This window comes from Lampris incognitus, chromosome 19 (genome assembly GCF_029633865.1).
Source record: "Lampris incognitus isolate fLamInc1 chromosome 19, fLamInc1.hap2, whole genome shotgun sequence".
Taxonomy (NCBI): domain Eukaryota; kingdom Metazoa; phylum Chordata; class Actinopteri; order Lampriformes; family Lampridae; genus Lampris; species Lampris incognitus.
The window spans coordinates 854,028-875,267 of NC_079229.1; the positions used below are offsets into that span (position 1 = coordinate 854,028).

A 21,240-nucleotide genomic window follows, 5' to 3' on the forward strand; every position below is an offset into this window, starting at 1 on the left:
GGGAGGAGACCCCGGGGTAGACCCAAAACTCGATGGAGGGACTACATGTCCAATCTGGCCTGGGAATGCCTTGGGATCCTCCAGGAGGAGCTGGAGGGCGTTGCTGGGGAGAGGGACGGCTGGAGTGTCCTACTTAGCTTGCTGCCACCACGACCCGACCCCGGAGAAGCGGCTGATGATTAGATGAGATGAGATGAGATGGTGACATGATGCTGTGTTTAGGTACATTTTATCACCATCCCCCCCCCTAATATAACCCAATAAAGTGTCCCACTCACAATCTATTTCAACTCTGTGCAACTCCTCCAAACACCTGAGGGAGCAGTCTCCACAGTCAGCAGGGGTGAGTTTGTGACCAAATGGCATCTTTGGGGAGAGTTTGAGGTCCAAATTCAAATCTATGCACTGAAAGATGAAACCCAGGCAGTTTCAGTTAATGGCTAAAAGCCCAACCGTACGTCAGCGTCAAAAGTTGAGGCAACTGATTCTCGATGGCCTGCAGCAGAACACCGGTTCAACGACAGCAGCTCCAGGGGCTGAATGCCAATGTAAAACACAACCTTCAAGCTCTCTGAAGCTTTGAGAACAGAGATCTCAGTGTTTCCTCATTTACTACCTGGAGGGGGTTAACCCTAACAAGTGGCTGATTGCGGCGAGATACTACATGTTCTCCTCTTCATGGTCAATGGTTTCAAGACTGCTTCTCTCCCCAGGTCATTGTGGTTCAACTAGGAAGTCAGAAATCAATTCCATTTAGCCACAGTCTCTCACTCTCTCCGTCTCTCTCTCTGGGCCTGTGAACAGAGCTAAATCGATGGATGAGAATTTACAGTTTGGATAGGAATGCACACACACACACACACACACACACACACACACACACACACACACACACACACACACCACCCCAAATACGGTAGAGACGACTGCAAGAATTTATTCGGTTTTCTATACAATATGGTGTATTGATTTCCTCATTGGCTACTCTATCTAGGTGCCCGTGTGCATGACCTGAAAGAAGGTGTGTGTGTGTCTGTGTCTGTGTCTGTGTGTGTGTGTTGCACTATTTACACATACACATCTATATTTGTGTATGTGTCCATGTGTGTGTACCCTCTGTAGGATGTGCACAGAGCTACACATGCAGATAAGATCAGTGACATTTTGCACTGGCTCTGTGTCCGTGTGCATGTGTGTGTCCGTGTGCATGTGTGTGTCCGTGTGCATGTGTGTGTCCGTGTGCATGTGTGTGTCCGTGTGCATGTGTGTGTCCGTGTGCATGTGTGAGTCGAAGTGTGCTTAACTCAGGCCTACATGCCACTCCCCGGCTGATAATGGCCAGCTAGATTGATGGTAATGGGCCGGAGCAGGGTGGTGTAGGAACTAGTGCCAGTGATAAGGAACTTCTCCCGCTCAGCCGTCTCTCTCTGAACCCGTCTCTCTTTCTCTCTGTCCCGCTCTCTCGCCCGTCCCCCGTCTGCCACAATGGTCTCTTCTCCCTCCTATCCGGCTCTAATGAAGGGCTTTCCAAATGTCACTGTAATTCTCCGCTACACTCCAAAGTTCAGAGGCCGGCGACACAGACTTCACCCATCACATAACAGATGAGGAGGAAAGATCAGTGTGTGTGTGTGTGTGTGTGTGTGTGTGTGTGTGTGTGTGTGTGTGTTTCAATTGACAGGGAGGGTATATTAAAATGCCACTAAAGAAGGTATGATTTCTTGTCGGGGGGCTTGAACGATAGCCGGGGACTTAGCGCACCTGAGAATTAGAATCCGGCGTGGCAGCCAGACGGCTGTGGATAGGTAATACCGTCGATTAGCTAATCCCGGTGCTGTCTGATCTGAGCTACAGATAAGAGCAGAGAAAAGAAGATGCATGTGTAATCCCCCCATCTTAGTGAGATCACCGTGTCACGCTGGATCAGGAAATAGATAGCAAGTAAACAGAAGAGCCGGCTGTAGCGTGGATGGATGAAACGGTGAGACACGGGACCATTCTGACAAGTCCGCATCCTCCACTAGCTGAATCACCTCTAGTAACAAATGTCCATTTTAAACAGTCATTTAATACTACAGTCAGTCCAAAAAGGGAGCTAATCCTTTAAAGGGGTGATATGCGGGGTATCCGGGTGGCGTGGCGGTCTATTCCGTTGTCTTCCAGCACAGGGATCCAGGTTCGTATCCCCGTGTTACCTCCGGCTTGGTCGTGTGTCCCTACAGACACAGTTGGCTTTATCTGCGGGTAGGAAGCCGGATGTGGGTATGTGTCCTGGTCGCTGCACTAGCACCTCCTCTGGTCGATCGGGGTGCCTGTTTGGGGGTGGGAGGAACTGGGGGGAATAGGGTGATCCTCCCACGTGCTACGTCCCCCTGGTGAAACTCCTCACTGTCAGGTGAAAAGAAGCGGCTGGTGACTCCACATGTATGGGAGGAGGCATGTGGTAGTCTGCAGCCCTCCCCGGCTTGGGAAAGAGGGTGGAGAAGTGACCGGGATAGCTCGGAAGAGTGGGGTATTGGCCTGGTACAACAGGGGAGAAAATGGGGGAAAGGCCAAAAAATGAAAAATAAAAAGAATGGGTTGTAACAAAGAGCTCAGTCACTTCCAGTGTGGCACCATCATAGGTTGCCACCTCTCCAACTAGTCAGTTGGTCAAATTTCTGCCCTGCTAGATCTGCCCATGGCCACTGTAAGTCTGACGTTGTGACGTGGAAACGTCTAGGAGCAACAGCAGCTCAGCAGTGAAGCGGTGGGCCACACAAGACCACAGACCGGGACTGCTGTGTGCTGAAGCGCAGAGCATGTAAAAATCTTCTGCCCTTGGTTGCAACACTCACTACCAAGTTCCAAACCACCTCTGGAAGCAACGTCCGCACAACAGCTGTTCGTTGGGAGCTTCGTGAAATGGGTTTCCATGGTCGAGCAACCGCACACAAGACTAAGATCACCATGTGCAACACCAAATGTTGGCTGGAGTGGTGTAGAGCACACCACCACTGGACTCTGAAGCCGTGGCAACGCCTTCTCTGGAGTGATGAATCATGCTTCACTATCTGGCAGTCTGACAGACTGATCTGGATTTGGCAGATGCCAGGAGAATGCTACCTGCCCGAATGCATAGTGCCAACTGTAATGTTGGGTGGGGGAGGAATAATGGTCTGGAGCTGTTTTTCATGGTTTGGGCTCAGCGCCTTATTTCCAGTGATGGGAAATCTTAATGCTACAGCATACGCATACAATGAACGTCTATACAGTTGTGTGTTTCCAACTTTGTGGCAACAGTTTGGGGAAGGCCCTTCCCTGTTTCAGCATGACAGTGTCCCCGTGTGAGGTGGTCCATAAAGACCTGGTTTGCTGAGTTTGGTGAGGAAGTACTAGACCGGCCTGCACAGAACCCTGACCTCAACCCCATCCAACATCTTTGGGATGAATGGGAATGCTGGCTGCCAGCCAATCCTTCTTCCCAACATCAGTGCCCGACCTCACTTATGCTCTCCTGGCTGCATGAGAACAAATCCCAGCAGCCATACTCTAAAATCTAGTGGCAAGCCTTCCCAGAAGAGTGGAGGCTGCTGTAGCAGCAAAAAGGGGACCAACTCCATATTAATGCCCATGGTTTTGGAGACATATGTGTGTGATGTTCAGGGGGCCACATATTTTTGGACATGTAGTGTATGTTTATATCTCTCTAGTTCTCGCAAGGTAGCCATTTAACACTTTTTTACGGTATTGCTCCTTCTCCAGAAAAAAAACAACAACATGTAACTGCAATTTCTTAGAGAATTGGCATAGTCATTCTTTTTTGGGTGTCCACATACTTTACGCCATGTAGTACGTGTGTGTGTGTGTGTGTGTGTGTGTGTGTGATTGGTTTCTGATTTCTTTGAAAACATGATTTGGTACTTTCAAAAGATGCCTTATAAATCAAACACTTCAGCCTATTGATCGGTCTGTAGTGCCCTCTAGTGGTTAAAACCTGCATCACATAAACAACACCTCCATACACTTTACTTGGCCGTTGTTTTGAATTCACATTTAATGTTAGCATTCAATAAGAAATGATGATGATGATGGTGAACTGTGAGTTGCTCATACGTTCCTATTGAACTGACCTCCACACATGATTTGCATATCTCAGGCGTGGTCCACACCGCTACCAGTGACAGCTACCTCGCTGAACTGCTACGGCTCGTCCACACAGACAGCATTGCTGCTGCGGTGCTGCTACTGCCAGCCCTGTCTCTCTGCACTGAGTTTGCCTTTGATAATGCCCACCAATAACTGCATGTTTCATCTCAGTTCATTAGAAACGTCATTTATATTTACTTTAGAGACATGTAGCCTTGGGCGGCACAGCAGCACAGTGGTTAGCACAGTCGCCTCACAGCAAGAACGTCCCAGTACCGAGCCCCGGGGTAGTCCAACCTTGGGGGTCGTCCTCTGTGTGGAGTTTGCATGTTCTCCTTGTGTCTGCGTGGGTTTCCTCTGGGGGCTCCGGTTTCCTCCCACAGTCCAAACACATGTAGGTCAGGCGAATGGGCCGTACTAAATTGTCCCTAGGTATGAATGTCTGTGTGTGGGCCCTGTGTGATGGACTGGTGGCCTGTCGAGGGTGTTTCCCCACCTGCTGCCCAAAGGCTGCTTGGATAGAATCCAGCATCCCCACAACCCTGAGAGCAGGATAGGCGGTTCGGATAATGGATGGATGGCCATGTAGCCTTCACTTTCTCCAAACATCTGGAGCACCTGGAGGAAACCCACGCAGACACAGGGAGACCATGCAAACTCCACACAGAGGACGACCCTCAAGGTTGGACCAACCCGGGCTCGATACTGGGACCTTCTTGCTGTGAGGCGACCGCTCTAATCACTGCGCCACCCAACGTTCAAGTGCTAAAATGGTTAAAAAGAGTTTTTTCCATGTGTGTGACTTTACACAGATGTAAGCGTTGAAACTATAGTGAAAGGTGTCAGCTGTGTAATGTCGCTGGTATGATGTCACCATGACGATCAACAGATGTTCACTGTCTGTGCTGAGAACCGCACACGTCACGCAACGACAACAGGCTGGAGGTGGGAAGCTCTAGTCCAGATGGCACGCCGCTGCAACGCCGGGCGGGGTGGCTTCGCTAACCTGTTAACATGGGGGGCCAAATGGGACACCAGAGGCTCTGCAGCCCCGGGCGGGGTGGCTTCGCTAACCTGTTAACATGGGGGGCCCAATGGGACACCAGAGGCTCTGCAGCCCCGGGCGGGGTGGCTTCTCTAACCTGTTAACATGGGGGGCCAAATGGAAAACCAGAGGCTCTGCAGTCAGGCAGGGGTATGGCCCGGCCCCAGGGGCCGTCTTTGATACAGGAATTGGGAAGAAAAGATGAACTTACTTGTGAGCTTGTTGTGGCTGAGGACCAGCTGAGTGATGTTGGACAGCGTGACTGGAAGGCAGAAACACACATCATGTGATCGCTGCTCAGCTCAGAACGGAAAAGAAGAAGCATGGCATTTGTTCAACTTGACACTTCCAAGTACTCAAACAGATTCCTCTGCACTTACTGCTCACTCAGAAGAACTAGGCTTACATACATATAAAGGCACTCCGAAATCCCCGAACAGTTTACCAACATCTGCTCCATTGTATTTCACAACTCCAGCTTGGGTTTCATTTAAGATAAAGTAAAATATCAGATACCAAAACGTCCCATGATAAAGGACCTCTCTCACCGCTTTTGTCGTGTTTTGCCAGTGTGAAACTTTTCCAAAGTAAAAATGGTCAAAATGTACATTTCACCCAAGAAGAGCCACCGGACTGAGCAGCCGCCAGGGTGGGACGGGCCAGGTCACGTGACGTCATCGCCCATGGGGCAAGACGAAGTGAGTCAAGCCGCCCCCTTCTTTTCTTTTTAATCAGAATGAGTCAAAAACACATTTCCGCTAGCGGCTTTAATACTATGAGAGGATTGGGGTTTACACTTACAGAGTCCCGGAACGTCCAACATGTTAGAAACCCCCCTGTCGCACATGTCCACTTCGGGGAGGTTCTTCTCGCGGCTCTCCTCCACGATCTTCTTCAGAGACTTCGACATGTCTGCTGTGCTGCACACTGCCGCCAGGCGGCGACCGAGTCACGATACGGTACGGTGGAGCTTCTGGAAACAACACATAACGTCCAGATATACTTCTACACATCTACACATGTATACATCTACACATGTATACATCTACACACACACACACACATATATATATATATATATACACACACACAGACATCTACACGTCTGCTGTGCTGCACACTGCCGCCAGGCGGCGACCGAGTCACGATACGGTGGAGCTTCTGGAAACAACACATAACGTCCAGATATACTTCTACACATCTACACATGTATACATCTACACATGTATACATCTACACACACACACACACACACACATATATATATATATATACACACACACAGACATCTACACGTCTGCTGTGCTGCACACTGCCGCCAGGCGGCGACCGAGTCACGATACGGTGGAGCTTCTGGAAACAACATATAACGTCCAGATATACTTCTACACATCTACACATGTATACATCTACACACACACACACACACACATATATATATATATATATATACACACATCTACACATCTACACATATACACCTCTACACATCTACACTTCTACACCTCTACACATCTACACATGATGAAGTTTAGTCGGGACAACGACAGCAGACGCGGAACAGCTGGCGGGCCCACAGACAAAGCAAAGCCTACCTGCCGCGCGTCGGTGGAGCGGCGGTGGAGCGGCGGTGGAGAAAACCAGCAGATATTTGCAGTTTATTTTTGAAACGGACGGACTCCGCTACGCGTACACACCCAACCGGAAGCTGTTGTGCGGCTGTGAAATTCTCGGCATTCCATAAAAGGGCACTTCCTTTCTCCCCGCGCCACCCGGCGGAACCGCCCCGTGTCCATGTCCGGCCGTGTTTTTGTTTTTTTATACGAGGAGCTGGGCGCGCGACGCGAGAGGTGGGGAGTACGTGTCCGAAAGAAAGATGAAGTTGAGACAGCGGCGGCGGATCAGTGTCCCGAGTGCTGCTTGTTGTGTGCTGTGTAGTGCGGTATACATAGGGTGTTATGTGCACCGTGCTTGTTGTGTGCTGTGTAGTGCGGTATACATAGGGTGCTATGTGCACCGTGCTTGTTGTGCGCTGTGTAGTGCGGTATACATAGGGTGTTATGTGCACCGTGCTTGTTGTGTGCTGTGTAGTGCGGTATACATAGGGTGTTATGTGCACCGTGCTTGTTGTGTGCTGTGTAGTGCGGAATACATAAGGTGTTATGTGCACCGTGCTTGTTGTGCGCTGTGTAGTGCGGTATACATAGGGTGTTATGTGCACCGTGCTTGTTGTGCGCTGTGTAGTGCGGTATACATAGGGTGTTATGTGCACCGTGCTTGTTGTGCGCTGTGTAGTGCGGTATACATAGGGTGCTATGTGCACCGTGCTTGTTGTGTGCTGTGTAGTGCGGTATACATTGGGGTTTATGTGCACCGTGCTTGTTGTCTGCTGTGTAGTGCGGTATACATAGGGTGTTATGTGCACCGTGCTTGTTGTGCGCTGTATGGTGCGGTATACATAAGGTGTTATGTGCACCGTGCTTGTTGTGCGCTGTGTAGTGCGGTATACATAAGGTGTTATGTGCACCGTGCTTGTTGTGCGCTGTGTAGTGCGGTATACATAGGGTGTTATGTGCACCGTGCTTGTTGTGCGCTGTGTAGTGCGGTATACATAGGGTGCTATGTGCACCGTGCTTGTTGTGCGCTGTGTAGTGCGGTATACATAGGGTGCTATGTGCACCGTGCTTGTTGTGCGCTGTGTAGTGCGGTATACATAGGGTGTTATGTGCACCGTGCTTGTTGTGCGATGTGTAGTGCGGTATACATAGGGTGTTATGTGCACCGTGCTTGTTGTGTGCTGTGTAGTGCGGTATACATAAGGTGTTATGTGCACCGTGCTTGTTTTGCGCTGTGTAGTGCAGTATACATAGGGTGTTATGTGCACACAACACATAGGGTGTTATGTGCACCGTGCTTGTTGTGTGCTGTGTAGTGCGGTATACATAGGGTGCTATGTGCACCGTGCTTGTTGTGTGCTGTGTAGTGCGGAATACATAAGGTGTTATGTGCACCGTGCTTGTTGTGCGCTGTGTAGTGCGGTATACATAGGGTGTTATGTGCACCGTGCTTGTTGTGCGCTGTGTAGTGCGGTATACATAAGGTGTTATGTGTACCGTGCTTGTTGTGCGCTGTGTAGTGCGGTATACATAAGGTGTTATGTGCACCGTGCTTGTTGTGCGCTGTGTAGTGCGGTATACATAGGGTGTTATGTGCACCGTGCTTGTTGTGTGCTGTGTAGTGCGGAATACATAAGGTGTTATGTGCACCGTGCTTGTTGTGCGCTGTGTAGTGCGGTATACATAGGGTGTTATGTGCACCGTGCTTGTTGTGCGCTGTGTAGTGCGGTATACATAGGGTGTTATGTGCACCGTGCTTGTTGTGCGCTGTGTAGTGCGGTATACATAAGGTGTTATGTGCACCGTGCTTGTTGTGCGCTGTGTAGTGCGGTATACATAAGGTGTTATGTGCACCGTGCTTGTTGTGTGCTGTGTAGTGCGGTATACATAGGGTGTTATGTGCACCGTGCTTGTTGTGCGCTGTGTAGTGCGGTATACATAGGGTGTTATGTGCACCGTGCTTGTTGTGCGCTGTGTAGTGCGGTATACATAGGGTGCTATGTGCACCGTGCTTGTTGTGTGCTGTGTAGTGCGGTATACATTGGGGTTTATGTGCACCGTGCTTGTTGTCTGCTGTGTAGTGCGGTATACATAGGGTGTTATGTGCACCGTGCTTGTTGTGCGCTGTATGGTGCGGTATACATAAGGTGTTATGTGCACCGTGCTTGTTGTGCGCTGTGTAGTGCGGTATACATAAGGTGTTATGTGCACCGTGCTTGTTGTGCGCTGTGTAGTGCGGTATACATAGGGTGTTATGTGCACCGTGCTTGTTGTGCGCTGTGTAGTGCGGTATACATAGGGTGCTATGTGCACCGTGCTTGTTGTGCGCTGTGTAGTGCGGTATACATAGGGTGTTATGTGCACCGTGCTTGTTGTGCGATGTGTAGTGCGGTATACATAGGGTGTTATGTGCACCGTGCTTGTTGTGTGCTGTGTAGTGCGGTATACATAAGGTGTTATGTGCACCGTGCTTGTTTTGCGCTGTGTAGTGCAGTATACATAGGGTGTTATGTGCACACAACACATAGGGTGTTATGTGCACCGTGCTTGTTGTGTGCTGTGTAGTGCGGTATACATAGGGTGCTATGTGCACCGTGCTTGTTGTGCGCTGTGTAGTGCGGTATACATAGGGTGCTATGTGCACCGTGCTTGTTGTGCGCTGTGTAGTGCGGTATACATAAGGTGTTATGTGCACCGTGCTTGTTGTGCGATGTGTAGTGCGGTATACATAGGGTGTTATGTGCACCGTGCTTGTTGTGTGCTGTGTAGTGCGGTATACATAAGGTGTTATGTGCACCGTGCTTGTTTTGCGCTGTGTAGTGCAGTATACATAGGGTGTTATGTGCACACAACACATAGGGTGTTATGTGCACCGTGCTTGTTGTGTGCTGTGTAGTGCGGTATACATAGGGTGCTATGTGCACCGTGCTTGTTGTGTGCTGTGTAGTGCGGTATACATAGGGTGTTATGTGCACCGTGCTTGTTGTGTGCTGTGTAGTGCGGTATACATAGGGTGTTATGTGCACCGTGCTTGTTGTGTGCTGTGTAGTGCGGTATACATAGGGTGTTACGTGCACCGTGCTTGTTGTGTGCTGTGTAGTGCGGTATACATAGGGTGTTATGTGCACCGTGCTTGTTGTGTGCTGTGTAGTGCGCTATACATAGGTTGCTACGTGCACCGTTCTTGTTGTGTGCTGTGTAGTGCGGTATACATAGGTTGTTATGTGCACCGTGCTTGTAGTGCGCTGTGTAGTGCGGTATACATAGGGTGTTATGTGCACCGTGCTTGTTGTGTGCTGTGTAGTGCGGTATACATAGGGTGCTATGTGCACCATGCTAGTAGTGCGCTGTGTAGTGCGGTATACATAGGGTGTTATGTGCACCGTGCTTGTTGTGTGCTGTGTAGTGCGGTATACATAGGGTGTTAAATGCACCGTGCTTGTTGTGTGCTGTGTAGTGCGGTATACATAGGGTGTTACGTGCACCGTGCTTGTTGTGTGCTGTGTAGTGCGGTATACATAGGTTGTTATGTGCACCGTGCTTGTTGTGTGCTGTGTAGTGCGGTATACATAGGTTGTTATGTGCACCGTGCTTGTAGTGCGCTGTGTAGTGCGGTATACATAGGGTGCTATGTGCACCGTGCTTGTAGTGCGCTGTGTAGTGCGCTATACATAGGGTGCTATGTGCACCGTGCTTGTTGTGTGCTGTGTAGTGCGGTATACATAGGTTGCTACGTGCACCGTGCTTGTTGTGTGCTGTGTAGTGCGGTATACATAGGTTGTTATGTGCACCGTGCTTGTAGTGCGCTGTGTAGTGCGGTATACATAGGGTGTTATGTGTACCGTGCTTGTTGATACATGTTCTTATTTCTATTTCTTACTTTATCTTTTATTTGTATTTGTTTCTGTTTTTCTTGTTTCCGTTTGTTTCTATTTTCTGTGTCTTGTTAGTTTTTAGTCATTAGAGCGTGGTAATAGAGCCCATTTCCCCTCGGGGATGAATAAAGTGTTCTGATTGCGATTCTGATCAAATTCAAGCACAAATAAACAAACAATCAAGTAAACAGATGGAGAGCACAAAGGAGCGGAGTAATAGAAGTTAAAAAATGCAAGGACCGAGATATAGAAACGCTTTCTTTTTGCTGGTCTAGTCGTGTTTTCCAGATGTTTCAGTGACTTGAAGTAATTTACAAATGTATATAAAACATGGTAAAAGAGTGAAGGCTGCCTTTCCATTTACAAGTATGTAAAGGATGTTTACCTAAGCGTGAGTATTTTAGGTAAAGGATGTTCACCTAAAGAATCACGCTTTATGTTTTCAACCTCATCACACCCGCTCGCTGCCTCACGCGCGTGTGATTGCTGTTATTCCATGTATGTCAAAGACAGCTATTCTAAGTCTCCTATGTAAAGTCTGAAGACTTTTACTAGAAACCGTAATGCATCCATGCTAGAAACACAGCCAACAGCAGCTTCCTGATAAAGAGCACAGTATTTACACCGGAACATCGTCACAGAGGCGCGTGATGACCAGCATGTGACCGGGGGATAGCTTCCTGCTCCGTAAACTCGCAGCCAGGGAGTAAATGTAATGGAGATTGAGTGAGAAGAAACATCTGCAAATACATACTGGACTTGTTGCAAAAAGTGCAACTGGAGTTCCAAATGGAGTGGCAGGATGCCGCCCTCTGTTGGCTGGAAATGGATCCTCAGCTGATTAAACGATGGTGGAGTTTGCAGGATGTTGCTGTGAGTTTTCTGTGAGATTACAGTGGCTTGGGATAGCTATTCAAAGCTTGATTTTGATATACTTTATTAATTATTACTTGTATCTATTAGGCCCTGTGATGGTCTGGCAGCCTGTTCAGGGTGTGTCCCCGCCTGCCACCCAGTGACTGGTAGGATAGGCTCCAGCATCCCCGCGACCCTGAGAGCAGGATAAGCGGTTTGGGTGATGGATGGACGGACATCACAGAAAGTTGAATCAGTTCATCGGGACACAACGTATATTGAGAAAAAACGTTTCATCATCATCTAAGTGACCTCTTCTGTCTCAGCTGACTGCAGGTGTCCCACCCTTACAAACAATACAGTGGTATAACGACCGAAACCAACGACCGATGTCATATGCAAGTAGCCGTGACCATGAACTATATATAGACTTGCTGTGTGTGGTTGCTGTGATCGCAACCATTCCCAAAGCATCTGAGAATAGTACAAATTGCCATTTCAAGTCTAGTTAAGGGACACGGCAATTTCCTTATGCCCCTGTATTGTTTATAAGGCTGGGGACACCTTCCGTGGGGATACCATAGCTGCTGTTTTTCAGTAGATTGCTGAGTGGCGCTAGTGCAAGGCAGAACAGCAGTGGTGATAGGGGGGCCTCCCTATAGTCCCCGGGTCCTATAGTCCCCGGGTCCTATAGTCCCCGGGTCCTATGTTCCCCGCTTTGTATGAGACCGGGGAATATCGGACCTTTTTGTATACAGAGGGCCCTATATTCCCCACTTTTCCCCAAAAGGGTCCTATGTTCCCCGTTTTGTATGTGCAGGGGAACATAGGACCTTTCTTTATAAAAAGGGTCCTATGTTCCCCTAGGGCCCCCGGGGAACATAGGACCCTATTTATAAAGAAAGGTCCTATGTTCCCCGGTCAGCAGGTTTGACGCTGTTTGGCGCAAAAAGTGCATTTTCAATAATGCATTATTTAGGGCAGATTATTAAGAAGACAATGAATCATACGATTTCTATTTTTATATCACAAAAACGAATTCACAAAGTCCAGGTTGGCTAAAGTATGTGGAAACTTTCGACACTAAACCAATGTCAACTTATTAGGCTATAGCCTATATTTGGGCGCATAACCCACCCCGGTAGTTCTCTGATATTTATGCGTGAAATGTGTCACTTATCGAGGAAAATGCGCCTGGCCGAGGAGGTGAGCTGGCTCGTCTGTGTCTGAATGTAATATAGTAAGCCTGTTCTCCTTGGGCAATTGTACCCGGGCGTAGCTCAGTCGGTAGAGCGCTCGCCTATGGATCGCAAGGTCGTGAGTTCGATCCTGGGTGCCGCCAACTCAGCGTATGAGTAGCACATTGTGCGAGAAGCAGGGGTTAAAGAGGGATTTGGTAAGTGGGGGATATCTGTATAAGAGAGGTGGGCAAAAGCGCGGGAGTGATAGGTAGCTAGCTAACGTTACAGCCACTGGTCCAGTGGTCCCGACGTTAGCATTGTTAGCTAATAATAGCTACCGGTAGCTAACGTTTGCTAGCTAGTTAGTTATTTGAATGAAAATATTGCATGGCCAGAGCTAAGGTTGGACAAACATAACTAGCTAGCTACCGGTAACGTTACCGGACGCTACCGATAGTTAGCTTGCCTAGCAGCATTCAAACAACTAGCCAGCAACGTCAGCAACTAGCTAGCAACGTTACCGGGTGGAAGATAGCTAGTTAGCTAGCTAGCTAACGTTACGTTCGCTAACGTTAGTTGCTTGAATGAAAACCACAGCAGAGCTAGACAAAACTATTGGAGATACTATCGGAAATACACTGAAGATACTCACTCTTTATGCCCCCCAATCCAGGATAATAGTGCAGGTAGCAGGTTGACGCTCTCTCGAGTCTGGTCTGCCTGGTGCGGTGAACTGACCCTGACCCGTGAGTGTGAAGCCAGTCTCTTCTGACGTCATGTCTGGTGAAGCCACACAGCAGGCAGGTGCGGGTCACGTCAGGACGCGATATCGTTCAAACTTTTAGAAAAAGTAAAGTAGTATAAAAATAGAAGAACGACTTTATTTGAGATTTATTTTGTAATGCTTGTGAATTGGCTGCATCATGTTTTTTGGTTTAAATTTTACTGTGACAAAAAGGTTGAAATGACTCCTGTCTACAGAGTGCCACCGGGTCTCAGCTCCGGTTGACTCGGGAGGGGGGAGGAGGAGGAGGAGGAGGAGGAGGGGGAGCTCCGGTGTCGGGATCCGGGGAGCTCCGGCCCACTTTAATCACTGGCGAGAAGTGCTGGGAGCTGAGGGTAGGTGTTGTGTTCCGTCCTCAGCAGTCCATCTCCCAGAGGTCTAGCGCATTGTACCAGGGATAGTAGACTCCTGCGCAAGCTGGCTGATACCGACAATAGGCCAATTCCCACCCACTTCTTCTATGTTCGCTAGAAAGCCGTCGTTCCCATCATAACCACACCAGCTTATTGGGAAAAGCATCTGACAGATATTAGATAGAAACCATCTGCTCAGTAAGGCCCTTTAAGCTTCATAATTGTAATGATAATAATAATAATAATAATAATAACATAATAATAAGGACAATAATAATAATAATAATAGCCTAATAGTAATAATGATAATGATGATGATGATGATAATAATAATAACAATATAGCCTTATATTAGAAATGCTAAAAATTGGATAATTGAAATATTTATAATTATAAAGTAGGCTAATATAGCATGGTAATAACAATAAAATAATAACAATATCTGCCTGGTCTCTTAAGATTCTAAGATGCTGTATGCTACAGAAATAACGGGACATAGGCCTAGGCTAATGAATACGCCTTTTTGACAAAATATGAATGAAAGGCTAATCAACAACGCTAAAGCTGAATCACAAAACACATATTGCTCGAAAAATATTTTATAAATAGCCAAAGGCACACATGATTTCGAGTTTGGAAATACTTAAAACGTGTCGTGGATGTGTGGTCATCTGCACGCGAGTTCCCTGGTGTTCTAAACCACATGATCAAAGTTCACCAATGTCTAAACCGCCCGCCAACTTGCAACAGTTTGCAACAATCGGTTGTTATCGGCGATAACTCGTGGACTCACTGTCATGTGCTTACTAGCCTACAAGAAGACAAACAATGGCGATAGTTATGGATGGTGATCGAGGGGGCAAAGTGTTGGTACATGAGAACTTCAGATATCAGAAGCACCGCACCAATCAAGACACCATTAGATGGAGGTGCTGGAGGTGGAACTGTAGAGTGCCACTGATCACAAATAGATCTGAAGTGGAGGACGTGGATGCTAACATTATTGTGCACGATGTTGGGGAACACGTGCATCCCCCTGACGGAGAAATGGTGCACCGTGCAGAATTCCGACAGGGGGTGATTGCAGAAGTTGCGAGGGAGCCAACAGTCCCAATCAGAAGGATCTATAATGCGCAAAGGGTCCTGCAGCGTCAAAAGGTCATATGCGACTTTGAACAGGCGCTTATCAAGGCGCTGGAAACAGAACTTCCAAGGGCACAAGTGAGTGGATGCTACTTCCGTTTCAGTCAAGCCCTGTGGAAGAGGGTGCAAAGACTTGGACTGACTACTGCATTCCGGGATGACCTTCAGTTGGCAGCAGTCATCCGCAAGGTGATGGCACTCGGCCACCTACCACTGGACACAGTTCAAGACCACTTCGCCCTGCTCGTTCACCACCCGGACACGAGGCGCGTCCAGCGGGACCATCCAGAGCTGCATGGCTTCCTGCAGTATGTCGGGAACACATACGTCCATGATGGAGCCCTCTTCCCACATCCAGTGTGGAACGTCTATGCACGCAACATGGAGCAAAGGACCAACAACCACGTTGAGTGTAAGTGACTAAGACTTATTTTCTGATTTATTGAATAATCAGCGAACGGACTTTATTTTTGATGTGTGGCCCATAACACGCTTAACATTTTCATGCGACACCACAGAAGCGTGCAGGCTATGATAACGTAGGCCAATTGTATGATTATGGTTGTGTAAATTAGGCTATACTGTTTTTAGTCGATTATTTGTATCATTATTTAAAAAAATAATATAGCATCGGTGTAGGACTCACAGTCAACCATTGCTTTGGATACTCTTAAAGCTTGATGAATCTACATTGTTTCCATCAATTAGCTGTGGAATTCACCATAGGCTATGTGTTTAACTTTCATTTTAAAAATCAGCTTAACACAATCCGGCATAATTTTTGGAGGTCTACATCACACAAAGGCCTACACTCCTAAAGCTGTATTATGCATTCATGTTTATCAAGCCACTGTCAACATGTTCAGCATATTCACATGTCTTTAACAGTTTACATGATTAACCTCTTGTTTTTGTTTTTGTAGCTTATCATCGCACTCTAAATGATGCGGTCCAAGTGTGCCACCCATCCCTTTGGATGTTTCTGCGCCACATTAAGGACCAGCAAACCCTGGCAGAGGAAAGGCTGGAGATGGCGGAGCGAGGAGATGCTCCCCCAAGGCGGAAGCCCAAGTGGAGGAGGTTGGAGGCCTGTCTCCTGCGGCTCAAGGGTCAACTGGATGCTGGTCACAGAGATGTGGAATCATATTGGAGGGCTGTAAGCCACCACATTTTCAGATAGGCTGAGTAGAGGTTTTAGCCCCCCTTTGTTGAGTAGCCTAATGGACTAGGACTACTCATTTTGCTTTTTTGAAGAAGAAAAAAGCCTTAACGTTAGCCTAGTTAGGCCTTGGAGATTTTTGTTTTAGACCATGCCTTTTCTGGGGGGCTTCTGCCATAGACCAACCCTTTTTCAGCCAAGCTTTTACTAGAAGCATTTTGTTATTAATAGCCTATTATCAGTGTTACTATTGATAGTATTATGCCTGTAATTGTTATTTGTTATTAGGCCTCTTTTATAATTAGGCTATTATTATTATTATTATTATTATTAAAGAAGAACATCAAAGGATGTAAGGTAGCACTCATCAAATAAAAAAAAGACACAATTCTCTATTTTACCATTTCATTGTTTGGCATCAGTCAATAACTTGGCCGGGTGGTCTTCTTGAGAAACCTTAATGACTGATGCCAAACAATAAAATGGTGAAATAGAGGACAGGACTGCCTCTGGTATTTCTTTACCATTTGGTGAGTGTTACCTTACATCCTTTGATGTTCGTCTTTGATTCATGTTTTTGGTTTAGCACCTCCACAAGCCTTTAGTTTTTTGAGAAGCACATATTATTATTATTATTATTATTAGGCAATTAGCCTATTGTGTAAGGTAGGCGGCCCCCGTTGATGGATACTTTGTGCTGGTCCTAAATTCCAAGTCCTGGTCTAAGTTCTCTGCCTCAAAAGTTCATCATTAAAGTCTTTTTGAAAGAAAGTCTGCCAAGTGATTTAATATGGAAAACGAACTGCAAAGTAACAAGAAAGTGGCTGAAGTGTCCAGTGCTGTGCAAACTGGACTCTGAGCGAAGGTGGAAATGGCTACTGGTTATACTGGTAGGCGGGCCTACTGCAAGACAAACTTGCGTTGATTGCCGACTGTCCATGCTGAGCCGGAGAGCCAACTAACTAGGCCTACTGCAGTAAATATTGGTAAGAAATAACAATAAAGCAAATTACAGCCTCCTCTATAGGCCCAATGTGGATACGCACTCAAGATGGCCTGCGATATACAACAGCCAACAATGGGAATACAGCCTAATTTAATCAGCGAAGGAATAGATGGTCGTAGCCTACAACTCAGCCATGACCCAGGTTTTTATTGTTTTGGACCCGTTAAGGAAATAATTTGCAAAAAGGGTTCTAAGTTCCCCGGTTTGTTCCTCGACTGGCAATAGCGGGGAATATAGGACCCTTTATTTGGAAAAAGGTCCTATGTTCCCCTGGAAACAGCGGGGAATATAGGACCCTTTTTCCAGAAGAGGGTCCCATGTTCCCCGGTGTCTATTGCAGCAACCGGGATTATAGGACCCTTTTAGGGGAAAACGGGGAATATGGGACCCTTTTTTTCTCGAAAGGGTCCTATAGGACCCGGGGACTATAGGCACGGCCCCGCGCGCTTCACGGCATGGTAATAGACAGTACAACAGTGACACCTACTGGTCATATCACTTTCTCCTATCACAGGGGTTTCCTTGCAGCTATTGACCCTTTGCAAGTGACGCCACGTCCCACTCGCGGGGAATATGAACGCCATGACGGACGGCAGAAGACTTGGGCGTCAAATTTAAGACAAGCAGGCACGTTGGCTATAGTTCGACATTTCGTTGTTTGAAGCTAGTTTTTATTTTACTTTTATGGTACGATGGTGATTTCCTGCTGTGCCATGCAGTGTGCCAACAGGCAAGGCCTGAACCTGAACTGACTATATATAAATATATATATATATATATTAACCAAAAATTATGAATTTTTAATTTAATTAACACATTTCATATGAAGAGGAAAGTATTTTTGCTCATAAGAACAATCAATAAAAGTCTGAGATTTATGTGATATTTTTCAAGTGTTACCTTACATGAATGTGAGAAATGGTCAGAGTGGACATGAGAAAATGATTGTAATTTAACAAAAACAGCTAAAAATATACAAATTGTATATTTATTATGTAATTGTATTTTGCTTCATGCTAACCAGTACACTTGAATCAGTGGCTTCAGACACTGAAAACGTTACTGACAGTTTTATTATGCCTCCTTGTCCCCTTTGAATGTTGTGGACTCAAACTTAACACGTTCTATGGGATGAGCCAAATGCTAGCTAGCTGGCCAGACTGTGTAGCCTACTATGACATGGCGAGGAAAGTATGGGCTGCTTTGGTTACAGTCGACTTGAGGTTTGATGGCATCCCAGGGGAAACAGGTTAAAAACATACACCGCTGGCTAGCTAGCTATGTCTTACCTTTGCCATTATGAGGTACAGCCCCCTGCTGTGAGCGTAGCACCGCGGTTCTGTAACCCACCCAGCTACAAAGAACTGGTCAGCTTCCAGACTTGTGTGTGCTTTTAGGTCAGCACCTGTGTGTGTGTGGGGGGGACCCTCCGTTGATAACACAGTGGTACAGACCGTGTGGACTGAACTCGGGCAGACTGGACGGTTTTGCTTGATCCGTGAACACATCGGTAGGAAGAAGGTACGGGTCGCTAGCTAACCCTGCTATCGCTAGCTAATCCTGCTATCGCTAGCTAACCCTGCTATCGCTAGCTAACCCTGCTATCGCTAGCTAACCCTGCTATCGCTAGCTTCTCCACATATCGCTCTTTGTGCCGTCCTACAAGGTGACTCACTTCACAGCACAACTCCACAACATTACCCTGACTTTGGTAGCCATCACTTCCATTTAAACTATAATAGCTACTCACCCGTCGCAATATTTTGTGTTTTTGTTATTCGCTTTTGAATTTCCCGGTCTGTCACTTCCTGCCGTCCGTCATGGCGCAGTCTCCCTCGTCACGTGATAATTGTGACGTGTCTGCAAAGGGTGAATATGTGTACATGTGCTGTGTATGTGTATATATATATGTGTGTTATGTATGTGTATATTTATTGTGTATATGTGTTGTTTATATATGTATATGTTGTGTAAATGTATATATTTATTGTGTATGTGTTGTGTATATGTATGTGTTGTGTATATGTGTACACATCACTGCAGCTTCATGTCATTATCTGTTCTTCCTTATTTGACAACATCATCTCACCTCTGTTGTACAGTGAAAATCCTTTGTGTTTACTCACATGTAGTATAATCACAATACGTAATGACAATGTGATGCATGTGATAAACTCTTTGGATCAATAGAAAAGAATTCAGTGTGTGAAACAGGTCCTGCTACCAACCCCACATAGCAGAACTCATTAGTGAGAATACACACATCTCAAATAAAAACATCCTTTATTAAGTCCATGACAAATCATAAAATACAGCATTATTTAAAAAAATTACAGCTATGATTAAGAAATATAGCCTACTTTCAGCTTAACAACATGGTGAAAACTTATTATTATTATTATCATTATTATTATCATTATCATTACTATTATTATCTACATTGATTTTTCCATGATGGTATTGCACAGAAGGTATTTAGTTCACAGATATGATTAAAGAATGTGTAAACAATTCTGTGTGTGTGTGTGTGTGTGCGCGCACAGAGTCCTCAGCTGTTCCAGGTGAGTCTGAACCCGGAGGGCAGGGAGGCGTGCCGGCCTTGGAAGACGATGTAGACATGGTGGGAAGAGGCTCTGAACGGAGCAACATTGGTCTCCTGGCAAGACGACAAAAACAAAAACCGGGTTTTAAATGATCGAAGTTCAGCTCAGGTGTTCATGTTAAACAGTTCAGCTCTGGTGTTCATGTTACCCAGTTCAGCTCTGGTGTTCATGTTACCCAGTTCAGCTCTGGTGTTCATATTAGCCAGTTCAGCTCTGGTGTTCACGTTACCCAGTTCAGCTCTGGTGTTCATGTTACCCACTTCAGCTCTGGTGTTCGTGTTACCCAGTTCAGCTCTGGTGTTCATGTTTCCAGTTCAGCTCTGGTGTTCATGTTTCCAGTTCAGCTCTGGTGTTCATGTTACCCAGTTCAGCTCTGGTGTTCATGTTTCCAGTTCAGCTCTGGTGTTCATGTTACCCAGTTCAGCTCTGGTGTTCATGTTTCCAGTTCAGCTCTGGTGTTCATGTTTCCAGTTCAGCTCTGGTGTTCATGTTACCCAGTTCAGCTCTGGTGTTCATGTTTCCAGTTCAGCTCTGGTGTTCATGTTTCCAGTTCAGCTCTGGTGTTCATGTTACCCAGTTCAGCTCTGGTGTTCACGTTACCCAGTTCAGCTCTGGTGTTCATGTTACCCAGTTCAGCTCTGGTGTTCACGTTACCCAGTTCAGCTCTGGTGTTCATGTTACCCAGTTCAGCTCTGGTGTTCATGTTTCCAGTTCAGCTCTGGTGTTCATGTTTCCAGTTCAGCTCTGGTGTTCATGTTACCCAGTTCAGCTCTGGTGTTCATGTTTCCAGTTCAGCTCTGGTGTTCATGTTACCCAGTTCAGCTCTGGTGTTCACGTTACCCAGTTCAGCTCTGGTGTTCACGTTACCCAGTTCAGCTCTGGTGTTCATGTTACCCAGTTCAGCTCTGGTGTTCATGTTTCCAGTTCAGCTCTGGTGTTCATGTTACCCAGTTCAGCTCTGGTGTTCATGTTTCCAGTTCAGCTCTGGTGTTCATGTTACCCAGTTCAGCTCTGGTGTTCATGTTACCCAGTTCAGCTCTGGTGTTCACGTTACCCAGTTCAGCTCTGGTGTTCATGTTACCCAGTTCAGCTCTGGTGTTCATACTACCCAGTTCAGCTGTGGTGTTCATGTTACCCAGTTCAGCTCTGGTGTTCATGTTACCCAGTTCAGCTCTGGTGTTCATATTACCCAGTTCAGCTGTGGTGTTCATATTACCCAGTTCAGCTGTGGTGTTCATGTTACCCAGTTCAGCTGTGGTGTTCATGTTTCCAGTTCAGCTCTGGTGTTCGTGTTACCCAGTTCAGCTCTGGTGTTCATGTTTCCAGTTCAGCTCTGGTGTTCATGTTACCCAGTTCAGCTCTGGTGTTCATGTTTCCAGTTCAGCTCTGGTGTTCATGTTACCCAGTTCAGCTCTGGTGTTCATGTTTCCAGTTCAGCTCTGGTGTTCGTGTTACCCAGTTCAGCTCTGGTGTTCGTGTTACCCAGTTCAGC

At 46.8% G+C, this 21,240-nt stretch overlaps 2 protein-coding genes across 3 annotated transcripts in view; both read right to left on the reverse strand.

The window, feature by feature from the left end:
* rsu1 (Ras suppressor protein 1) overlaps window positions 1–6,968 on the reverse strand; it is a 138,564-nt gene extending 131,596 nt beyond the window's left edge. For both annotated transcript variants that reach the window (XM_056299462.1, XM_056299463.1), the window contains exons 1-3: window positions 6,769–6,968; window positions 5,975–6,146; window positions 5,385–5,435 (exon numbers count right to left, since the gene is read on the reverse strand). In XM_056299462.1, coding sequence (XP_056155437.1) covers window positions 5,385–5,435; window positions 5,975–6,083 — 160 coding nt within the window. In that variant the 5' untranslated portion in view covers window positions 6,084–6,146; window positions 6,769–6,968. The remainder of the gene's footprint in view (window positions 1–5,384; window positions 5,436–5,974; window positions 6,147–6,768) is intronic.
* A 12,459-nt stretch (window positions 6,969–19,427) lies between these two features.
* cubn (cubilin (intrinsic factor-cobalamin receptor)) overlaps window positions 19,428–21,240 on the reverse strand; it is a 217,937-nt gene continuing 216,124 nt past the window's right edge. The window contains exon 66 of the mRNA XM_056299826.1: window positions 19,428–19,801. Within this exon, the coding sequence (XP_056155801.1) occupies window positions 19,694–19,801 (108 nt within the window). The 3' untranslated portion in view covers window positions 19,428–19,693. The remainder of the gene's footprint in view (window positions 19,802–21,240) is intronic.